Raw genomic sequence first — 20926 nt, forward strand, 5'->3', positions numbered from 1 at the left:
CCATCTAAATCGAATTAAAAAAAGATTGAGTTGTTTTTGAGGGAAATTAAAAAATGCGAAGCTTATAGTAAATTTTAATTTTTGTTTTCTTTTTCGACTTAAACCGTTATAAGTTGTGGCTACAGATATCAACATAATACAAAACTTCAAGAAAATTCATTGTTCCGTTTTCAAAAAAATGATTTTTCAACAAAAAATAAAATTAATATTTTTTTTTTTAAATCCAAAATTGATATTTTTGTAATTGATATTTTATTTCTTTATTTTATTCGAAAAACAATAAAAACAAATACTTACTTGTGTAATTTTTATTATTGTTTTGCGAATAAAATCAAAAATGAGTAGCTACTGAGTAATAGAAAAAACACGCCTATAATTGTTAAATTAAGATTACTTTCGTAAAAACATTTTCCTCAAAATCCTTAACGGATTTCAAAGAAAGTTTTTCAAGAAAGCCAGAAATCAAGAAAACGGTTCTATAGCAGGTACCTCTATAACGGTTCAAAAACTATTTTTTTTAAAAATCAAAATCGTTAGGCGTTTAAAAAAAAAAAACAGCTTTATCATTTTTGCATTTTTGTTCCAATTTTGCCAGATCACTTTCTTACGCACTGCTGTATTTGATATTTATGTGAAGATTTGTTTTTTAAATTCTTGACCTGGGTTTTTTTAATGTGGAAAATATGCGGGTTTAATCAGTAAAAAAGGCTTACTTTAACATCCTCACTCATGTTGACGTAAATATGTAACTCTGTTAGTAATAACGGTAAAAATTCAAAGTAATGATTTGATTTTTAGATGAGGGTACGTAACCCTTTCTCCACTGATAAAGCCTAAAAACGCGAGTAGCTAGATTACAGATTAAAACAAAAATCATTTATTTAATTTTTGTGACCCCCAATGAACATTTCTACATTAAAAAAAATCTGTTTTTGCTCGATAGAAGGATAGTTACACTATAAGACTGAACAGTGCATCTTCAAATTTGCCGTGCGCTCTTAGGTTAAAAAAAAATACAAATAGTGGTGCAATAGTAAAATATTTTGTAAAGTATTTATATTTTTTATTATATTTGTCTTATAAAAATAAAATGCCTTTAATTGCACCTACATTTTTTTGTTTGTCTTTGATTAAATATAATTTCCAAAAAATAAAATTAAAGTATAATGTACAAAAATATAAAATTAAAAACTAAGCCGTTGATTAGATTTTATTCTATGATTTACCATCAACTTTCATTGAAGCAAATTCATTGCTAAGCAATTTCATAACATCGGCGTGTTTGAGATCGGGTCGTTTGAAATCCTTGTATTTGTCCTTGACAAACTTTGCAAAGCCAGTTGGTTCCTTTACTGGTGTCATCATTACATTGCCTTCTTTGTCTTTTTTGTTTAAATAAACTTCAATGGCTCCATGGCAATAAGAACAGCGAATGTTTTCAACTTTCTTCGACTTGGAATGAGCATGGGATCTTAATTGGAAGATTTATAAATTTTATTTTGATGGGGCATAATATACGAAAATTACTTACTTTGCTCCACAGAGAGAACATTTGTATGTATATTTGTATTCGATATCATATTGATGGCATACTCCGATCTTGGGCAATTCGGGGAATATATGATTTGCTTTGCGGGCCCACGCTTTCCAAGTTGCACCATGACCACTTTCTCCATTTAAAATCCATGTGGCTGCATGACAGAGTTCATGAATTAGAGTACACCGCAATCGATCGGCACTCGTCAGTACTTTGTCACTTAGTTCTACAACACAAGTTCGTTCACCCAGTCTGAAAGGAACACAAAAATTATTTAATTCAAGCTTTCTTGTCTTGGAGACCAAAAAATAATCGTAGGAAGGGTGTGTGATACGCCCCATGTGATTAAAGCAATTTAGTTGCAACTCAAAAACAAAGAATTTAATTTTAAATATTTTTCCATAATTTATTAGAGAATACATACATATTTACAAATTTGGTAGCTAAGCTGATCTTAAAATTAAAGATTTTACAATTTATTATCCTATGATATAATAGAACTGGTCGATCCTTTCTTCTGATGTTTTGATGATTTTTTTGATGGCTTTGATGTTTTCGCCGTTTGCATTTTTAGCATAAGTTTCTTTTTGTAAAGAATGCTATCGACCAAATGCTCCCGTTCTTCCTTACTGTAACTCGTAATGTTGTTCCAAGTGGTCGCCACAATTTTGTTAATTAAATTATATTTGGTAATATAGCGATTGATTGGTTTCGTCTTCCGATTGCGTAACTGCTCCCGATATTGAAATACATGATAAGCCACTGGTGTTCTGCTGCGATTGGATTGATTTTTAAATTGTCCAGACATCATTCTTCTTTTATTAATTTCGTAATTAAAAAAATGCTTGAGTTTGTTTACTTGTGAAAATATGTTTTTCAACTGATGAAATATCATGATCTGCAATCAGTATTTATACTTAACTCTTTGCGTTATCCTTCTTACCTGTTGCGCATACATTAAAGGTGGATTATTGTCAAACTAAGAATTTAATAACCCTTCTCTTGGGATAATTGAATTTTATTACCTATCTAAGGAGGATTAACTATTTGTGTACAAGGAAAGGATTAAAGTTAGTTAATCTATTTGTATTAGCATTTACAAAAATATCCTTTATTTCAAATAAGATAAAATGAATACAGCTAAATCGTGTTGGCATTAGAGATACCTGGAAATGTATTCTAAATCTTAAAGGTATAACATATTATTTAATCTAAACTGTCGCTCATTTCAGGCAATTTGTTGTTAATTTTCTTTTCTCTGTAAGTAATAGTATTAACTTTTATTTATATTTTAAAACATAATTTAATCAGGGATAATCATTAATCAAGGAAGGTCAGGGACTCCAGGGAAAGTGAAAAGTGCTTTTTGATATAAGTTTTTAATTATTAATTATTATAATCCCAATAATAATTATTGTAGGTAGGGTAGAAGGGGGAGGATTTGCCAGGATTTAGGAAAATTGACTTAACGCAAAGTTTTTACGTTTGTTTTAATTTTTTTATATCTGATATTATTATTGACTTTATTATCTTCACTTAAATATTTTTTTCATGTTGATATATTAATTGTTTCTATTTTTAATAATTTATTCAAAAAAACGAAAAGTGATGTGGCAAAGCCTCCCCATGTGGGAGGCTTTGCCACGGTGGTGGGGAGGGATTGCCAGTTACCTAAATATCAAAGTTAATACAAAAAAAATTTAAATTTATAATATGTAAACTGTATAACTGCTTTAGCATAAAAAGCTGTTGAAATCGAATTTTTAGTTTAGGAGAAAATCTGATTAAAAAACAAAACATTCTACGCAGGTACCGTAAGTAATGATTTTCGAAAAAAAAAATTTCATTAAAATATAGCAACTGTATTAAAACGAACATTATGATTTTTTTTTTAACAAAATCGTTGGAGCCGTTTTTGAGGAAATGAAACTTGTCCAAAATCGGTATATGACAGGTACCGTTATTTTTGGTCCAAAAAAATTAACTCCAAAAAAATCAGAAAAAACACGGCTATTATTAGATTTTTTCCAATTTTTTATTGTTTACATATCGTATTCTTATATTTTTATAGACATTTAACATTTTGTATCGACTTTCAAACATGCATTAAGTGAATAACATATCGTTGGTACAAAACAAAAAGCGTGAATCTGTATTTTTTTGGATATTTTCAATTTAAATTTCAATCCTTCCAGTTCAGTTTACTTAGAAATTCCAAAACATACCGATTATTACCTTTTTATTGCATTTTAAAATATTGCTTTCGACAAAAATTAAGAAAAAGAGCTGATTTTTGAATAATAAAATTTGCCATAAAAAAATAATGATCCAGTAATTATATCAAGGGATTTAATCTCTACTTTATTTAATTAGTACAAAGTTTGGAGGTATTGGGTTCAGAAAAGAAAATTCTAGAACTTCATCATCTGAATGCGTCTAGAAATGGTTAAACCAAAAGTTAGGCTTGGTTTTAAGTGTTCATTAAAAAAAAAAACTGAAAACCAGCGTTGCGGTTTTCTCAAAAATGCACAAATAAATTGAGTAGCGTCATAATCATCAATAAAAACTCTTGAATGAATTTCTTCTATTTTTGCTCCGAAGTCCAGGTCTTTTAAAATAGACCATTAGCCTTTTAATAAAAAATTAATATCGAAAACCACTCTTTCATTGTTTTCCATGGATTCCCTGAAATTTCTGACTTTTGTGGATTTTCCCCGATGAAATTGTTTGTAAAAACACAAATAAAAAGTAATTAATAATTACTTAAAGAACAAGAAACAAAACATATGGCCATACATTTCATGAACTCATTGATAGTTAACATTAAATGATATCACAACAAAAACATTACTGTTAAAAAAAGAGCCAAGTTCTCTTATATTGAAATTATGCTGGCACAAAAAGTACTGAGATGTAAAAGTGTACCAAGTTCTAAAGTTTGGGTTCAAATTCGTATCAATAAAATTTTGATTGTTCTCTTGACAATTTTTCTTAATTATCGATTTTTAAAGTTATTTCAAAAATTGCCAAGTAAACAATCAAAATTTGATTGATACGAATTTGAACCCAAACTTTAGAACTTGGTACACTTTTACATCTCAGTACTTTTTGTGCCAGCATAATTTCAATATAAGAGAACTTGGCTCTTTTTTTAACAGTAATGTTTTTGTTGTGATTTCACTACTTTTTGCAAGGTATGGCTGTAGAATATAAAATCTCTATATTTGATGAAAATTCAGTGAAAATGGGTGGTTGAGACGCCCCCTGCCTGAAATTCTCAAACTTTAAATTTTTTCCTTTGTGTAAACTACCAGCTCCACCATTCTACCAAATTTCAAGATTCTACGACAATCAGAAGTGCTCTATAATATTTGATGAAAATTCAGCGGGAATGCCGGTTGCCACGCCCCCTGGCTGAAATTCTCAAATTTAAAATTTTTTCCTTTGTATAAACTACCAGCTCTACCATTCTACCAAATTTCAAGATTCTACGACAATCAGAAGTGCTCTATAATAATTTATGAAAACTCAGCGGAAATGGGCGGTTGCCACGCCCCCTGGCTGAAATTCTCAAGTTTTAAATTTTTTCCTTTGTATGAACTACCAGCTCTACTATTCTACCAAATTTCAAGATTCTACGACAATCAGAAGTGCTCTATAATAATTTATGAAAATTCAGCGGAAATGGGCGGTTGCCACGCCCCCTGGCTGAAATTCTCAAATTTTAAATTTATTCCTTTGTATAAACTACCAGCTCTACTATTCTACCAAATTTCAAGATTCTACGACAATCAGAAGTGCTCTATAATAATTTATGAAAATTCAGCGGAAATGGGCGGTTGCCACGCCCCCTGGCTGAAATTCTCAAATTTTAAATTTTTTCCTTTGTATAAACTACCAGCTCTACCATTCTACCAAATTTCAAGATTCTACGACAATCAGAAGTGCTCTATAATAATTTATGAAAATTCAGTGGAAATGGGCGGTTGCCACGCCCCCTGGCTGAAATTCTCAAGTTTTAAATTTTTTCCTTTGTATAAACTACTAGCTCTACTATTCTACCAAATTTCAAGATTCTACGACATTCAGAAGTGCTCTATAATAATTTATGAAAATTCAGCGGAAATGGGCGGTTGCCACGCCCCCTGGCTGAAATTCTCAAGTTTTAAATTTTTTCCTTTGTATAAACTACCAGCTCTAATATTCTACCAAATTTCAAGATTCTACGATAATCAGAAGTGCTCTATAATATATGATGAAAATTCAGCGGAAATGGGCGGATGCCACGCCCCCTGAATTGAAAATCTCAAATTTTCGATTTTTTCCTTTGTATACACCACAAGTCCTATCACCGTGTAAAATTTCAAGTTTCTACGATATCGGGAAGTTCTCCATAATTTTGATGATCTGTCAGTGAGTCAGTGAGTCAGTGAGTCAGTTACGGTTTTTGCGATTTTTGAAGCCCTATATCTCAGAAACTACTCATCGTAGGAGGCTGAAATTGTGAGGAGTTTGGTTTTTACGAGCTCAACAAATGTAGTGAGTTTGAAATTTCTAGCATCTTTGGTGTGGAAGTTAGAGGGGGGTCGAAAATGGCCTGAGTTGTTTCCTGTAAATAAGGGTGTAGTGCCAAAGTTGCTAGAGAACTTGGCTGGGCACTACCGTGCCCCTTGATATTATCCTGTTAGATTAAATATATACTATATAATATATATTAAGTATAATACGGGTTTACTTCCCCTGCCAATAGGATTTAGCTTTCTCCATTATCATTATCTAAGCATATTTTTGTGCCGTTTTCATAAAAATAGCTTGACCTGATTTTAATCCCTTATCATGTACACAAATAGTTAATCCTCCTTAGGTAGGTAATAAAAAAGTAAAGGGTTATTAAATATTTAGTTTGGCAATAATCCACCTTAAATGTGTGCGCAACAGGTAAGAAGGATAATTCGATCAGTTAAGTATAAAAGCGATTGCAGATCATGACATTACATCAGTTGAAAAACAGTTCCACACGTAAACAAAATCGAAACAATTACGAAATTAATAAAAAAAGAAAGATGTCTGGACAAATTAAAAATCAAACCAATCGCAGCAGAACACCAGTGGCTTATCATATATTTCAATATCGGGAGCAGTTACGAAATCGGAAGACGAAACCAATCAATCGCTATATTACTAAATATAATTTAATTAACAAAATGGTGGCGACCACTTGGAACAACATCACGAGTTACAGCAAGGAAGAACGAGAGCATCTGGTCGATAGCATTCTTTACAAAAAGAAACTTATGCTAAAAATGCAAACGGCGAAAACATCAAAGCCATCGAAATCATCAAAACGACAAAAGATGGGATCCAGTTCTATATCATCGTATGGTAAAAAATTGTAAAATTTTAATTTTAAGAACAGCTTAGCTACTAAATTTGTAAATATATTAATTTATCATTGTATTCTGTAGTAAATTTTAAATAAATATAAAATATGAATAGAAAAAAAGTTTAAATTAAGTCTTTTATTTGCCAGCAACAACCATCAATCTAGATTTATTTCTTTTAGGGCCAATTTTTCAATAGTCAGTTAAACAGTCTGTTAGTACTTATTCCCCTGATAGAGAAAAAATCATTTTTTCAACAGGCAGATATAGCTTATTCCTAGGAATAAAACTATCTGCTTCTTTCAGAGACGAATAAAATTATTCTATGGAATAAATTCAATAAAAATATTGTGTCAATTGTCAGAGCTGCTTTGAAAGAATTTTGACAAAAAATACAGAGGAACACAAGAAAACAAAAACAATTATAAATAAAAATGACGTTTAATTTTGAATATTTTTGAATTTGACAATTTTTTTTTTGTTATTCTGTAGAATAAATTCTTTTTGATTGAAAAATTCAATGTTGTTATCTGATTGTTTATGAGCTTAATAACTTTATTCGTCGAACAGCTAACTGACTGTTTATTAGAACATTGAAAAATCGGCTCTTAGGGGTTCTAAAGGAGATCAGAAGCTGTGTAACTGATAGTTAAGTAATTCTTCTAAACTTTAATGATTGGGAGCATGCTCTTTACTAATACATCACTTCCGAGTATGAAAAGTTGTGGAAGAAAGGTTGGCGAAGCTAATTAAAACCCAAGAAACAAATACAATAGACCAGGCATGTCAAACTCAATGATAACGAGGGGCCAAAACAGCGAAATCAAAATTTGTAAGGCCCGCAGATAAAAAGTAAAACAAAAATTTTTATAAAACAAAATTAAAAAAAAAAAAACCAGAAGAATGATTACATAAATGTTTTTCAGTGACCATTTTTTCTCAGACCAAGGTTAGTTAGGCTGGAATTTATTTTTAAGGTTTAATATAATTTATTTAGCAATCTTGCTATTTAAAACTTTTTACACCGTATATCAATAATTATTTTTTACAAAATGTTTAATACAGTGCTTATATCTTAATAAATTAGTTTCTATTTTAACATTATCAGGAAGATTATTGTAAATTTGAATACCCTTATAAAATAGCATATTTTGTGTTCTACAATTTCTAAAAAATGGTAAGTGTAAGTTATTATTATTTCTTAGGCTATATGGACGTATTTCACTTCTTGTTACAAGTCTTCTTTGCAAATAATTTGGCATTAAGTTATTTTTTACTTTAAAAATAAATATTAAGGTATTCATGACAATTTTTTGTTTAACAGAAAGCCACTTTAAGGTATTTAACATATAACTTATGGATGTATAACGGTTACAGTACAATATTGCTCTCATTCCCTTGTTTTGTAAAATTTGTAATTTGTTTATCATTACTTCAGATCCCAATAGTAATATTGTTGGACAATATTCAAAATGGGGTTGTATAATGGAATTGTATACTTTAATTGCCATATCCATACAAAGTTTTCTTCGTATTCTACGAAAAAAACCGATTTTTTTGCCAATTTTTTATGAATCATCTCAAAATGTTTTTTAAAATTCAAGTTACAATCTATTATTACTCCAAGGTATTTGGTTTCTCTAACACATTCAAATTCATTTATTTTGCATATTATCTTATTTTCAGGAAGTAACATTATTTTAGTCTTTTCAGTATTTAATTTTAGTTTATTCATACTTAAATAATTTTTTATATTTTTAATATCTACCATAAGTTTTTTAACACAGTTAGTATAATTATTATCCTCAATGTAAAAAAGGCCATCATCGGCAAACAACTTTAATTTGCAATGTTGTAAAACTTGTTTTATATCATTTATATAGAGTACAAACAATAACGTACCTAAAATTGACCCTTGCGGTACTCCAAGGTCCGAACTTAATTCTTCCGAACTTACCCCATTAAATTTAACAATTTGTTTACATCCTATAAGATATGACTTAAACCAGTTGAATTCAGTTCCTCTTATTCCATAACCATAAAGCTTTCTTAATAATATTAATCTACCTAAGGTTTCGAAAGCTCTCTTCAGATCAATAAAAACCGCAGCAATTTTCTTCTTTTTATGTATTATCTCCTTCCAATCCGCAATCACATAATTAAGAGCTGACTCGCAAGAGTGTTTCCGTCTAAAACCAGATTGTTCCTCGATCAAAATATTGTTTTGTTGGAGATATTCTTCTAGTTGAATTTGTACAACTTTTTCTAGTATCTTTTCGTACAATGGTAGCATGTTAACTGGTCGGAAATCTTCACATTTGTTCGCGCTTTGAATTTTTTCGATCGGAGTTATGACCGACGTTTTCCAAGTATTTGGGAATTTACCACTTGTTAGGGAATAATTTATAATGTTCAATAGAGCAGGGCCCACAATTGTAAAACTATCTTTAATCATTTCTTTGTTCATAAAATTAAAATCGTTTTTATTTGGCATCATTTCCACAATTTTTAAAAGATCTTCGATCGAACTTAAATTTTTAAACTTAAAACAGCTTTCTATATTCACCAAAAGATTTGTCCATTGCACATTTGGTATTTCTTTATTTATTTCGATTACACTTTTAATAAAAAACTCGTTAAATCTGTTAGCAATTGTCTTATTATCTCTTATTTTATTACCCTGAAATTCAACACACTTAATTTCAGACACCGATTGGCCCAGCACTAAAGTTTTTAGTGATTTCCACATCTGTTTTTGGTTACTAGCACCATTTAATTTACCTTTTATATAATTTCGTTCTTTAACTTTGAGATTGTTTTTATATTCGTTTCTGATTTTTGTATATTCGCGCCAATCTTCAAGATTTCCCGTTAGCACAAATTTAAGGTGACTTCTGATTTTAGCAGATTTTTGTGCCCTTAGATCACTATCAAACCAATGTTGGTCTGTTTCTTGATAGCACTTTTTTATTATGAATGTGTTTACTACTTTGAGTATTTCCTTCTCAAACTGATCACTATTTTCATCACTTAAGTTAACCAAAGTTCCAATTGTATTTATTTCGCTTTCTCTAATTTTTTGCATAAATTTAAACTTATCATACTTTAAAATGTTTATCGATCTTGAAGTTGTATTTTTGTTTACGCGCACTGGTACTGTAAAAGTTATTGTCTCATGATCACTTATTTTTAATTCATTTTCGACTTTGACATCAATTAATTTTATATCGGATGATACGTAATCCAACAACGTTCTCGAACTCGCACTTATTCTTGTAGGTTTATCAACTGCTTGCGTACACATATGTTCTATAAACAAGTACTCAAGTTCCGTTTTATAGTTCGAATTTGTTAACCAGTCTATATTGAAATCACCAAGTATTATTAAATTTTGTTGGTTTTCAACCTCTTGCAAGTAATCACTCAAATATTCGCAAAATTCTCTGCATGGGGTACTTGGTGATCTATATAAGGCTATGAATTTAATTTTTTTCACTTCTACAACTAATAACCACAAGCTCATATTTATTTGTACATTTTTTATAACTGAAAAGTCACTAATCTGTTTTTTCAAGTAAATTACCACTCCGCCCGTATGTGACGATGTTGTTTCACAACGTATAACTTTGTAGTTTTTTATATACACTTCTTTATCTTGAACGGATAGACCGAGATGAGTTTCGGTCAAAATCACTATATCATATTTGTTTTCACCCATTATATTTTTTAACTCGTTTATATTATTTGTTAAGCCTTGTATATTAAGAAGCATACACTTTATAAAGGTTGGTTGCTAATATGCAACCTTCCCTCTTTCCCTTTCAAGTCTTCTGAGATAAACTGGGCAATTGCACATTTTGTGCAGAATATTTTTTTGCAAAAAGCTGAGCACGATGTTACTATTTCATTTTTTCTTTTTATAGTTTTTTTTGCATTCAGCACAATTTTCACTCATTTTCTCCTCAATTTTAAATAACAGTTGTACTTCACCCGCTATTTTTATTTAATTTTTTCTTTCAAATTTTGTTTTTCTTTTAATTTATTCAGTTTTCATCTATAATTTTCACTTATTCTTTTGCTATTGTTTTTTTTTTTTTTTTTATTCACATGCCAACTTCACTATCAGTTCGGGTCAATAAATACACCGTTCAAATAATTTTCTATTAGCACTCTAAAAAACACGTCCGCACAGATCAAAGTTTCACTCAGTTATAGGTTAGCATCGACATGAACATACCTTTTACCTACTTCGAAAGTCGAAATCGATTTTATAGGGCAGTACAAAATACTTATAAAATCGGGCATACCAACTTCAAGGAATTTTGAACTTACACCGGAGTTAAACTAGAAATCGCTTGCTTCCATCTCCATATTATTCGGCAGAAAATCAAGAGAACGTTTCTTTCAAAGACATAATTCTGCAAGCCTTGTTCATATTTAATTTTAAAGTTCAGATTTTTTGCGGAGTATTTTTGATACGGCAGCCGACACGCGACGCACGATGCAAATTTACCTAAATTTGACATATTGCATGTAGGAAAGTCAAATCCTCGTTTTTCTTCTGATATACCAAAAGAACTAAGTTTCATTTGAATGCTATAACTTGGTCACGTCATGTTCGTTATATTATAAATTTTTCTTGCAGTTTTAAGTTTTGCTACATCTAGGTATCATAACTTATAAACTCTGAAACCATTTTAGATAACAAAACATGCTGGTGTAAAGATAAATATCATCAGAAACTAAAAAAATTCCCATGACCCAGAATTGTTTGGAAGCCTAGGTAAATCAAAACATTCGTTTCATGATTAACTTCAAAAAATCACAGAACTTACCCTGATTTAAGTCACGGACTTTGTTTTTAAGTACATTTTCAATATAAAGAAAAAAAGCATGTCGAAAGCTGTGGACACAAAATCTAATTATTATTAACATAAACTCAAAATTATTAAAAATGTGGACAGGACCGCAAAGTTATCCGTGCCGCAAGTTTGACATGCATTCAATAGACTATATCGTTTGAACGCTTCCCTCTATTCTCAGTAACTTTATAACTAAATCTATTCCCAACTATCAACAGAATTAAACTTACCTTTTTTTATTCATACAACGGCCAGCCGTGTTGGTAAGTTTTTTGTTCCACACCAGAGGAACATCAATTGTATTATTGAAACACTTATTATTGTAAATCTCATACAGCTTAGTCGCAAGTTCTTCCTTTTTCAGTCTAAAATTATCTCTGTAATAAAGTGCATCTGGATGGCAATTTGATTTTCCCACACAAACTGAAATAGAAAATATCTTTAAGAAACCTACTCTTGTTATAACAAAAATGAAAACTCACGATCTAATGATCTTAAAAATCCATATTTATCTCGTGGCGTCTCACTTATGTCTCCAATCACCCGCAATTCTTTCTTAGCTGATTTGGGTGTTTTTGTGGGAGTTGAAGCTGCTTCAGTTGTTTTTTCTTCTCGATTTGCTTTTGGCGTTTGGATTTTAAAAATAGGTTTACCTCTTTTCACCGACTCCAAATATTTATTAAAAGGTTCAAATCTTGCAGGCATACGAGCTCCTGAAATCGAGACACTTTCATCATCAAGGTCAATAGTTTGCACTTTGGGCGAATCAAATGGAGCAACGATATTGTCAAAATCTTCGTTAACTTGCGCCGAGAATAGCTTTCGTTTAGATTTACTTCCTGGTGTTGCGAGTTTCGGTTTGTCTTCATATTTGCAAGATGCAAGGATTTCTTGAAGACGATTTTTGAAACATTCATCTGAAAAAAAAAAACACAATACGTTGGATGAGGAAAGAGAAAACATAGATTTTATGATGATTATTTACCACTATTCGCTGGAGGACTTGCAGAAACATTATGTTGTATCTCCACTTCTCCTTTACTCAAATCCAAGTACACTAACTCATCGTCATTTTTCAAACTAGATAAAGCATTTCGTTTTGTTCTCACACGACTTGTTTGTGGCTTTTTATTCTCGATGTCTTCTTTTTTATCAGACTTTTTCCAAGATCCTTCAGAGTCTCCGGAGGCGTTTTCTCCCTCGGATTCTGTATCGCTGTCAACAATTTTTCGCCAATTTTGACGCACTTCCCGGCCACTTCTTGTTTTGGTCACTTCAACTGACTCTGGTTTAGATGGTGGGATGGTTAATTTTTGCTGTTTGCGAGTCGGTTTTGAAAAAGGGGTCATTTCATTTGGAGCTTTAAAGTTTGGTTGAGATGTCAAGGGTAAACGTGTTGAATCCAAATCTTGGGGAATATTTCTTCGAACTGAATATCGAATAAGAGTAGATAAAATATATTAATCTTTTTTTTAAATACAAATGTTTTGATTTATTTTGTGTAAGTTGGCAGTTGTATAACATTTTTGTATTGATTTTAATTTCTTGTAGTCTAAGGCCAAACAAATATTTTTGGAATGGAGGTACATATGTAATAGCGAATAAACAGGTTCTCCTGTAATAAGGTAACAAAAATTTAAGGGGTGGTTCTTGGATACATTGACATTCTAAGAAAAATTTGGTTTTACGGTAATGCTTTATCTGCAAAGTTGACAACACTTAGCGGTGTTTTAAGAACACACTAACTTTTGTTAATATTTTCCTTTTTACTTGATTTTGAGGACAATTTTTTTCGACAAATGTTTTATAAACATACACAGCCTAATTCATAAACGCATAATAGACAGTACATAATATTATGCACTCTTTATAATGGGACAAATTCATAGTCGTTTTTAGACTCCAGTTTATCTTAGAATGAGGTTTATCCAATCTTATTTGTGTAGGATAAACTCCAGTCTTTCTTAGTAGCTACTTAGACAGCGTCTATGAATATGGCCCAATGTCTTTAAACAGAAAATTGCTATTTATACAATTTATGCAACGTTGCTAAATGCGTTTTTAGGTTGTTTAAAGCCTGAATAAGAATATTTTTTTTCTAAATGTCATTTGAACATCACATCATTTTCAGAAAAAGAAAACACAACAATGATTTGTATATTTTCACTTTATTTTGTTTTCCTTTAATAATTAATTTTTTGGATTATATTTTTACAAACAAGTGAATGAACTAAAACAAAAAAAAATAAATTGTTTTTTTTTTTTAGATTTTATCTAATATGAGATACGAGAACTTTTGCGTGCAGTGCATACATGTGCGTTTTCTATTCATCTTTTTTTTTTCATAGAAATATGATTTATGTATATTTTTTGTATTGATGTACATAATTTTTTTGGATTATATTTGTGAACAATTTGTTATTAAGTAAAACAAATGAGGAATTGTGTTTTTTTTTTAGATTTTCTTCCTTATAGGTATGACATTGAGAACTTCCGCTCACGTTTTTGTTTATTTTCGAAACAGATCGAGTTATTTTAGCGACAGATGGAGTTGTTTGTCGTGATTAAAAGTACTAATTTTCCATTTTTAGTACTTATTTGGGCACAAACCTAGTATAACTATAATGGCTAAGGAAATGTTTTATAAATGGAAATTTATGTAACGTTGCATAAAGGCTACATTAAACTTTATTCATTGTATTTTGTGATATTTTTTTTTTTTTTGTGCTTTAGGTTCAAAACGCTAAGAGTAAGAGCGTTTTTGTTCTTTTTTTTTGACATTTTTTCTTTCCCCATTTCAAATGCCCCATTGGAAATGAACGACAAAAAATTGCCTCAAAATTTGAGCCCTTAAAATTAAGATTAAGCAACTGCGCACTGCGTTTGAAGATTCTCCATACAAAATACACTTACATAAGTTTGATTATATATATTTAAAATTTGTACAACTCAGCTGCATTTTAAGCTATTTTAAAAAGTTAAAAATCAAATTACTCAGGATTTAACTATCTATAAAAGTGTTGGTCTATCTATGTTTGGTGAATGTTTTCTTAGAATGGCGTTGGACTAGTTTTAAGTTCATCGTATTGAGTATAACCTGAATAAAGAAAAATACGTTGAAATTCTGAAGAACATAATGGTACTAACGTGGGCCGAAAAAATATGCTAGTTTTTTAGAAGCAAATAATTAGCCTAAATAGAACAAGTTAATTTTTGTAGAAGCTTTCTATGCAAGTACTTGACTGGACATTTTCAAGATCTGAAATAAACTTCATCGAATATATATTTCAAATTTGAACATTTTGTTCGAAAGAGTGAAAGAAGATTGATGATTGATTCTTGTAAAGAGATGCCAAGGCTTGATGGACTCCTTGGAAAACCGATGTGGGCAGTTTTGAAACAGCAAGAATTCTCAACCATGTATTGACCATTTTAGAAAATAAAGCCCGAGTTAAAATTTGATTTTTCTTTTACTTTTCTAATCTTAGTTTTATAGGTTAAAGTCAGCTAAAAACGATGGGCCATATTATAAGATATATTATAAATACATATGTATTGTTAAAAATATTAAACAATTATTTAAGATTGATTTTTAAATAATGGATATTTGACAAAATGATTGAGTAAAATGTTTCCCTACTTTACTAAATAACGTTGTTTCTAATTAGCTGTCAACGTCTCTATTTTGTTTGTCCGAGTCTGGTTTGAATTTTAAATCATTTTCATTTGCCCAAAATATGCAAATCAAAGTATGAGTTTTAGAGTCCGACAATGAAAACGTCATGAACTGTTCTGGAATAGTGGAAGAAGAATTTATATCAGTGCTATACATATATATTAACTACTATGTATGTATTTGATTTCCATTTTAGTACAACTCTTTCCATTTTTCAATCTTATATACATAACTTGTTTAAAAGCTCTCATTTTTTGGTTTCTTAATTCATTATGAAACACTAGTTAATCCTTTTGTAACCAAATTTTGCCGATTTTGTTTGTGTTTTTTTTATTATAAACTAGCTAACCCCCACCCGCTTCGCTGAGTGCACATTTAAAAAAAAATAGAACCTGTTTTAAAATAAATTAAAACCGAAAAGAAAACTGGTTTATTGTAATGAACATTAACAAATTATTGGACATTGTTAATGGAATAATGGCACTTGATTCTGAAGGACGAATTACACTTCTAAACAATTTATAAGTGTATTTCCAAGTATTAAAACAAATTACAAAAATCATACTGGGCTGAGTGAACGTGCAATAATGGCTGGTACAAATAAAAATGTTTATGAAATCAATGCAACAATTTTAAACGATATAAATGCACAATTTTTTGCCTACAAATCGGTTGACCCTATCACAAAAATGAATGCAATGTATCAAATTACCAAACGGAATTTTTGAATTCATTGGGTATACCAGGACTGCCTCAACATCATTTAGAGCGGAAAGAAGTAGCGCCCATTATTATGCTTCGGAACATATAGCCACCTAAACTTTGCACTGTACAAAGAAGAAGTTAATGGCAAATCTAATTGAAGCTACCATTTTTTGTGAAAAACTCAAAGGCGAAGATGTGTTGATTCGTCAATGTCCAATGATTCTGTCAGATTTCCCATTTGAATTCAAGCGTCTTCAATTTTCTGTAACATTGGCATTTACTATAACCATAAATTAGGCACAAGGTCTATCTTTAAAAATATGTGGTATTAATTTAGAGAATCCTGTTTTTTCTCATGGTCAACCTTATGTTGACTGTTTGCGGGTAAGAAAACCATCTGCTCTATTTACATATATAAAAGATGGAAAAACAAAAAGTGGTGTGTATCAAAAAGCCTTGCCATATCATAAAATGCACGACTGGGTCGCACGAACTTGCTCTTAGAGTTCAAGTTGCTTAAATTTTCAAGACTTTTTATATAGAAATTTTGGAAATGTAGGTACCTACATTATATAAAAAAAAACATAAAATTCGTTTTTTAAAAGAAAAAAACAAAATCTGAAATCAAATTACCCTCCAAAATAAGTATGTATGCAATTTTATTTGATATATTAAGGTGTATTTTTAGAAAAAAAAATTTCAAAATCGCGGTTTTTTAAAAAACTAATTTTTTATAAATAATTTTTTGGAAAAAAAAATTAAAAAAAAAAATTGGTATGCCATTTTGTAGAAATCACTCATTAACATCTAAAACCAAAATTTCAAAAAAATCCAATGTCCCGTTTTCCAAAATTTGATTATTCAAAAAAAAATTTTCAAAATTTTTTTAAAAGTCCAAAAATAATTTTTTTTTTAAATTTTATTTTTGGCTTAAAATTATATAAAAGCTTTTTTAGAAAAAGATTCGTCGAAATCGAATAAGTAGTTTCGGAGTAAATTGGATTTAAAAAAAAACCGTTACTAATGATTTTCAAAATAATTTTTTTTTATTGAAAGATAGACCTTTTTGTAAAACTTTTATTTGAATTTTTTTTGACAAAATCGTTGGAGCCGTTTTGGAGATATTTCAATTTTACTAAAATCGGTATATGACAAGTACCGTTTTTTTGGCCCAAAAAAAATAATTCCCAAAAGCCCTCTGGAGAGGCGCCAAATAACGCTACATACCAAGTTTGACATAAATCGGTTCATCCGTTAGGCTGTAGCTTCGTTTACAGACAGACAGACGGACTTACGGGACCCACTTTTTTGGCATTCTCTATCATCGTAATGTCAGGGGGAAAAATGTTATCTCAACTTTTTTTTGTACGAATGCAAAACTTGATATACATATTGTACCTATATCGCAAGTAAAAATAAAATTGTTTGGTGCATGCTGGTGAATTTTTAAAGTTTTTGTCGAAATGTCTTAAATTTTTTTTGTCCTATTTACCTGCGCGTGAATTCCATAGGAAACGTCTTTTGAAGCTTTTCCCTTTTTGTACGTTATTTTGTATCAGAGAGTATGAATTCTTTGACTTTTTAAGACTATAAACAATAATAATTATTATTTTGAAAGCCTGTCTTAATATATTTTTTTTACAAATTAAGATAAGTTAAACTTTTTAATAAGCTAGAGTGTTTCTTCACTCGTACAAATTAACAGCTATGTGAAGATGGGAGAAAAGGTATTATTTTCAAACCATCTACATATTAATACCTTTCAAACAAAACAAAAATTACCAAAATTGGACCAGCCAAACGCGAGTTTATCGGCCACACACACTTAACGAACTCTTTTTTATATATAAGATATAACCAAAAAATATAATCACGTTTCATTTTTCGTATGATTCCATAGTTACAAATTATATTTTTTTTTTAAACGAAGGAGCATACATATTTAAAAAAAAATATGTGGGACGCTTTTAAGGGAACTTGCTTAAAGAATCTACAGAAAATTCGACTGCTGATGATGTAAAGACATTGGGTCACAATTGATGAAATGCCCAATTAGAAGAGGGATGGTTCCCTCACCCAATGTAGAAAGAGAAAAGTCATATACGAATCTTATGTTCAATTAAATTGATGCTCGATGTCTGCGAATAATAATTTTACTGATGGGTAGTGCGGGTTTGTTTGACGTAAATCAACCACAGACGTCATACAGAGTTTAAAAATCAGAATGGGAAAACACCTGATTTCTCAAGAGAGCTAAAAATCTGCATATCGTGCTGATTGACTTTAAAAAGGCATTCGTAAACAACCACGAGATCTGATGTGGGTATGTATCCCTAGGACAATAAGGAGTTCTAATTTTTTACTTGAAGGTAAGTTGACAGACCCTAAGTGAATTAGTTATTCTTTGCTGATGGGATCACCACGACAAAAAACCAAGACAAGTTCAGCTATTTTTAGATAACAAGAAAATCTAATCTGCAATAAAAAACATTTAGGTTTATACTTACAAATGGAAAAGTCAGCCAAAACACTTTCGTCACTTGGTTCCAAAATAGATTTCGTCGATTCTACCTTCGACTTTTGCAATTCCGTCCCAGAATTTCTAGATTTCAACTCATTTGGTTTTTCTGCCTCAACAATCTTTTCCTTTGTTTTCACCAAAGTTTTCTTAGCTGTTGCCGGCCTTGCACCAACTCCTTTAGGTGATGTAATTGCAACTTTCTTCAATGATTTCAAAACTTGTGGTGTCATCCATTGATCACCATACAATTCATTTAATAATTGTTGTGCTTTATCAATAAACTCTATCGAATCTCTATTATTTTCTAATGGCTTCTCAGCAACATCTCGCTCCGGTGGAGAATGTGGAATATCTTCAATAGCTCTACTCTCATTTCTACTAGCTTTTTGAGCCATACTATGTGTCCGTTGTTCTTCAATCGATTGACTTGTCGTCGATTTGTCATTAGATTCATATGAATCTGTCAAAAACTCGGAGGAGCTGGAGTGGTCTATTTGCTGAGAGACTTGAATTTTGATATTGATTTTAGCTGAGATATTAATTTGGACTTGAGTGTCCCCACTGGATAGGGAAGAGGAGTTTTTTGATCGGATTTGTGAGAAGGATTCACTTCTCTTCAAAGCACTCGATGGTGCCTCTGGCTCTTCCTCATGATCGCTTTTCTCCTCCTCTTCTTCAGACGAGGTCTCAGCAATTGTAAGCGAATCATCTGGAATAGGATCCGATGATTTCCGAATACTCTCATCCAACAATTCCGGTGCAACTTTAACAACCGGATTGTAATGACGAGAACTCTCCTCCATTGACTCATTCGCCTTTGTCATGTCTTCTGTGTCGTCTAAAGCCAGTCGACGATGTGAGTCAGGAGATGCCTTCTTCTCTTGGCTCTCAGTCATTGATTCAGTATCAGCTGTCGCTATTCTATGAGCTGTTCCCGCACTTCGGGAGTCATTTTCGACTGTCATAGGTTCTGTATCCGCTGTGGCTATTTCTCTTTGTCTTTTCTCAAATTCCTGATCGGAAGAGTCTGTCGAGAGTCCATAGTTTCTTCGGACATCTCGTAGAAAAGCTGCCATCTGATTAGCTTTTGCGGTACACATATTTTGTGATGAACTTGGAGCAACAACAATTGAGGAGACATTTGGTTCCTCTTCTTGTTCTTGCTCTAGTTTTTGCTCATTCTCATCTTCTGATGAATCAGAGATTGTTATTGGAGCATCATTTTCAGAGTCATCGTCATCAGAGGACGAGGAGATGCAAATAGAAACATTTGGCTCTTTTTTAAGCTCAGACCGAAGTTTAACTGGGGAATTGATTTGTCCACTTCCCATTCTTTGATGTTCAGTGGAAACAATTCGACTTAATTCATGAGGATTAGTTCTTTCATGAGGATTACTTTCAGAGCTTATAGTAATCGGTAAGGCAGTTGTCACTGCCAAAGAACTAACCCGTGAAGAGAGTTTTTCGATTTCTACATCGAATTGTTCAGTGTTTTCCAAGAAACTAACCATTAACGGTTCCATTTCGAGGGATTTATCTGGCTCATGTTCATTGTCAATTTGTGAACAATGTGTTGTGTCCATTGTCACATTTGGATTCTTCCCATTTTCAATACTCGACGACGAATCTGTTCGGGTTAATAAATTTCTTATCGGAGATTTCTTTTGATCATCTTTATCAGATTCATCGTCAGTAAGTAAATCACTTAATAAATTTCTACTTATTCGTTTACTTACGATATTTTCATGGATTTCTTGTGGCATTTCGGATTCGACTTGTTTCTTTTTGTTAGAGGATAGAGTTAGCTTGGCGAATTCTAAAAGTAGAGTTTGGAATTAATTTGTTGGTATTTTGGGATATTTTTATTAAAACTTACTTTCTTTAATTTTAGCACTACATTTAGATGGATCAACCAAATTAATAAATTTATAATTACTGTCCATAAATATAATTAGATTATTTTTTGTAAAAAAAAATAAAAATAAAAAAAATCCAAGCTTTGTAGTGCAAGTGACTTTCAAATTTGTTTCAATTTTTCAATCAAAACAAACGGTTGCGTACTTTTTGAAGAAAAATGTAGTAGATGGAAAAATTCTTACACTGGTGCTCAAACTGTTGATTAGTGTTCATAGGGGGAAAGGAAATTTTTCAATGATTCTTAATACTATGATTACACTTTGTCATTTTTAAACATTTTGAGAGACAAAAATGATAACTGCGTGTTATTATTAAGTCTAGTACGTG

At 31.0% G+C, this 20926-nt stretch overlaps 1 protein-coding gene across 1 annotated transcript; it reads right to left on the bottom strand.

The window, feature by feature from the left end:
- Positions 1-1030: 1030 nt before the first annotated feature.
- Positions 1031-20698, bottom strand: LOC129912681 (germ cell nuclear acidic protein-like). Its single transcript, XM_055991037.1, has 7 exons — positions 20559-20698; positions 18669-20498; positions 12766-13209; positions 12263-12697; positions 12011-12203; positions 1532-1789; positions 1031-1471 (listed from the first exon to the last, which is right to left on the bottom strand). Exons 1-7 carry the CDS (start codon positions 20623-20625, stop codon positions 1216-1218), a joined length of 3483 nt encoding a protein of 1160 aa, XP_055847012.1. The 5' UTR covers positions 20626-20698; the 3' UTR covers positions 1031-1215.
- Positions 20699-20926: the final 228 nt, after the last annotated feature.

Source organism: Episyrphus balteatus, chromosome 2 (assembly GCF_945859705.1).
Source record: "Episyrphus balteatus chromosome 2, idEpiBalt1.1, whole genome shotgun sequence".
NCBI lineage: Eukaryota > Metazoa > Arthropoda > Insecta > Diptera > Syrphidae > Episyrphus > Episyrphus balteatus.

Bases quoted from the DNA above. Each gene is read 5' to 3' on its own strand.
- LOC129912681 (XM_055991037.1), bottom strand. From the start codon at position 20,625: ATGGACAGTAATTATAAATTTATTAATTTGGTTGATCCATCTAAATGT. The intron at 12,698-12,765 runs GTAAATAATCAT...TTTTTTTTTCAG, and splicing joins AAGTCCTCCAGCGAATAGTG to ATGAATGTTTCAAAAATCGT. The intron at 1,472-1,531 runs GTAAGTAATTTT...CTTCCAATTAAG, and splicing joins TGTTCTCTCTGTGGAGCAAA to ATCCCATGCTCATTCCAAGT.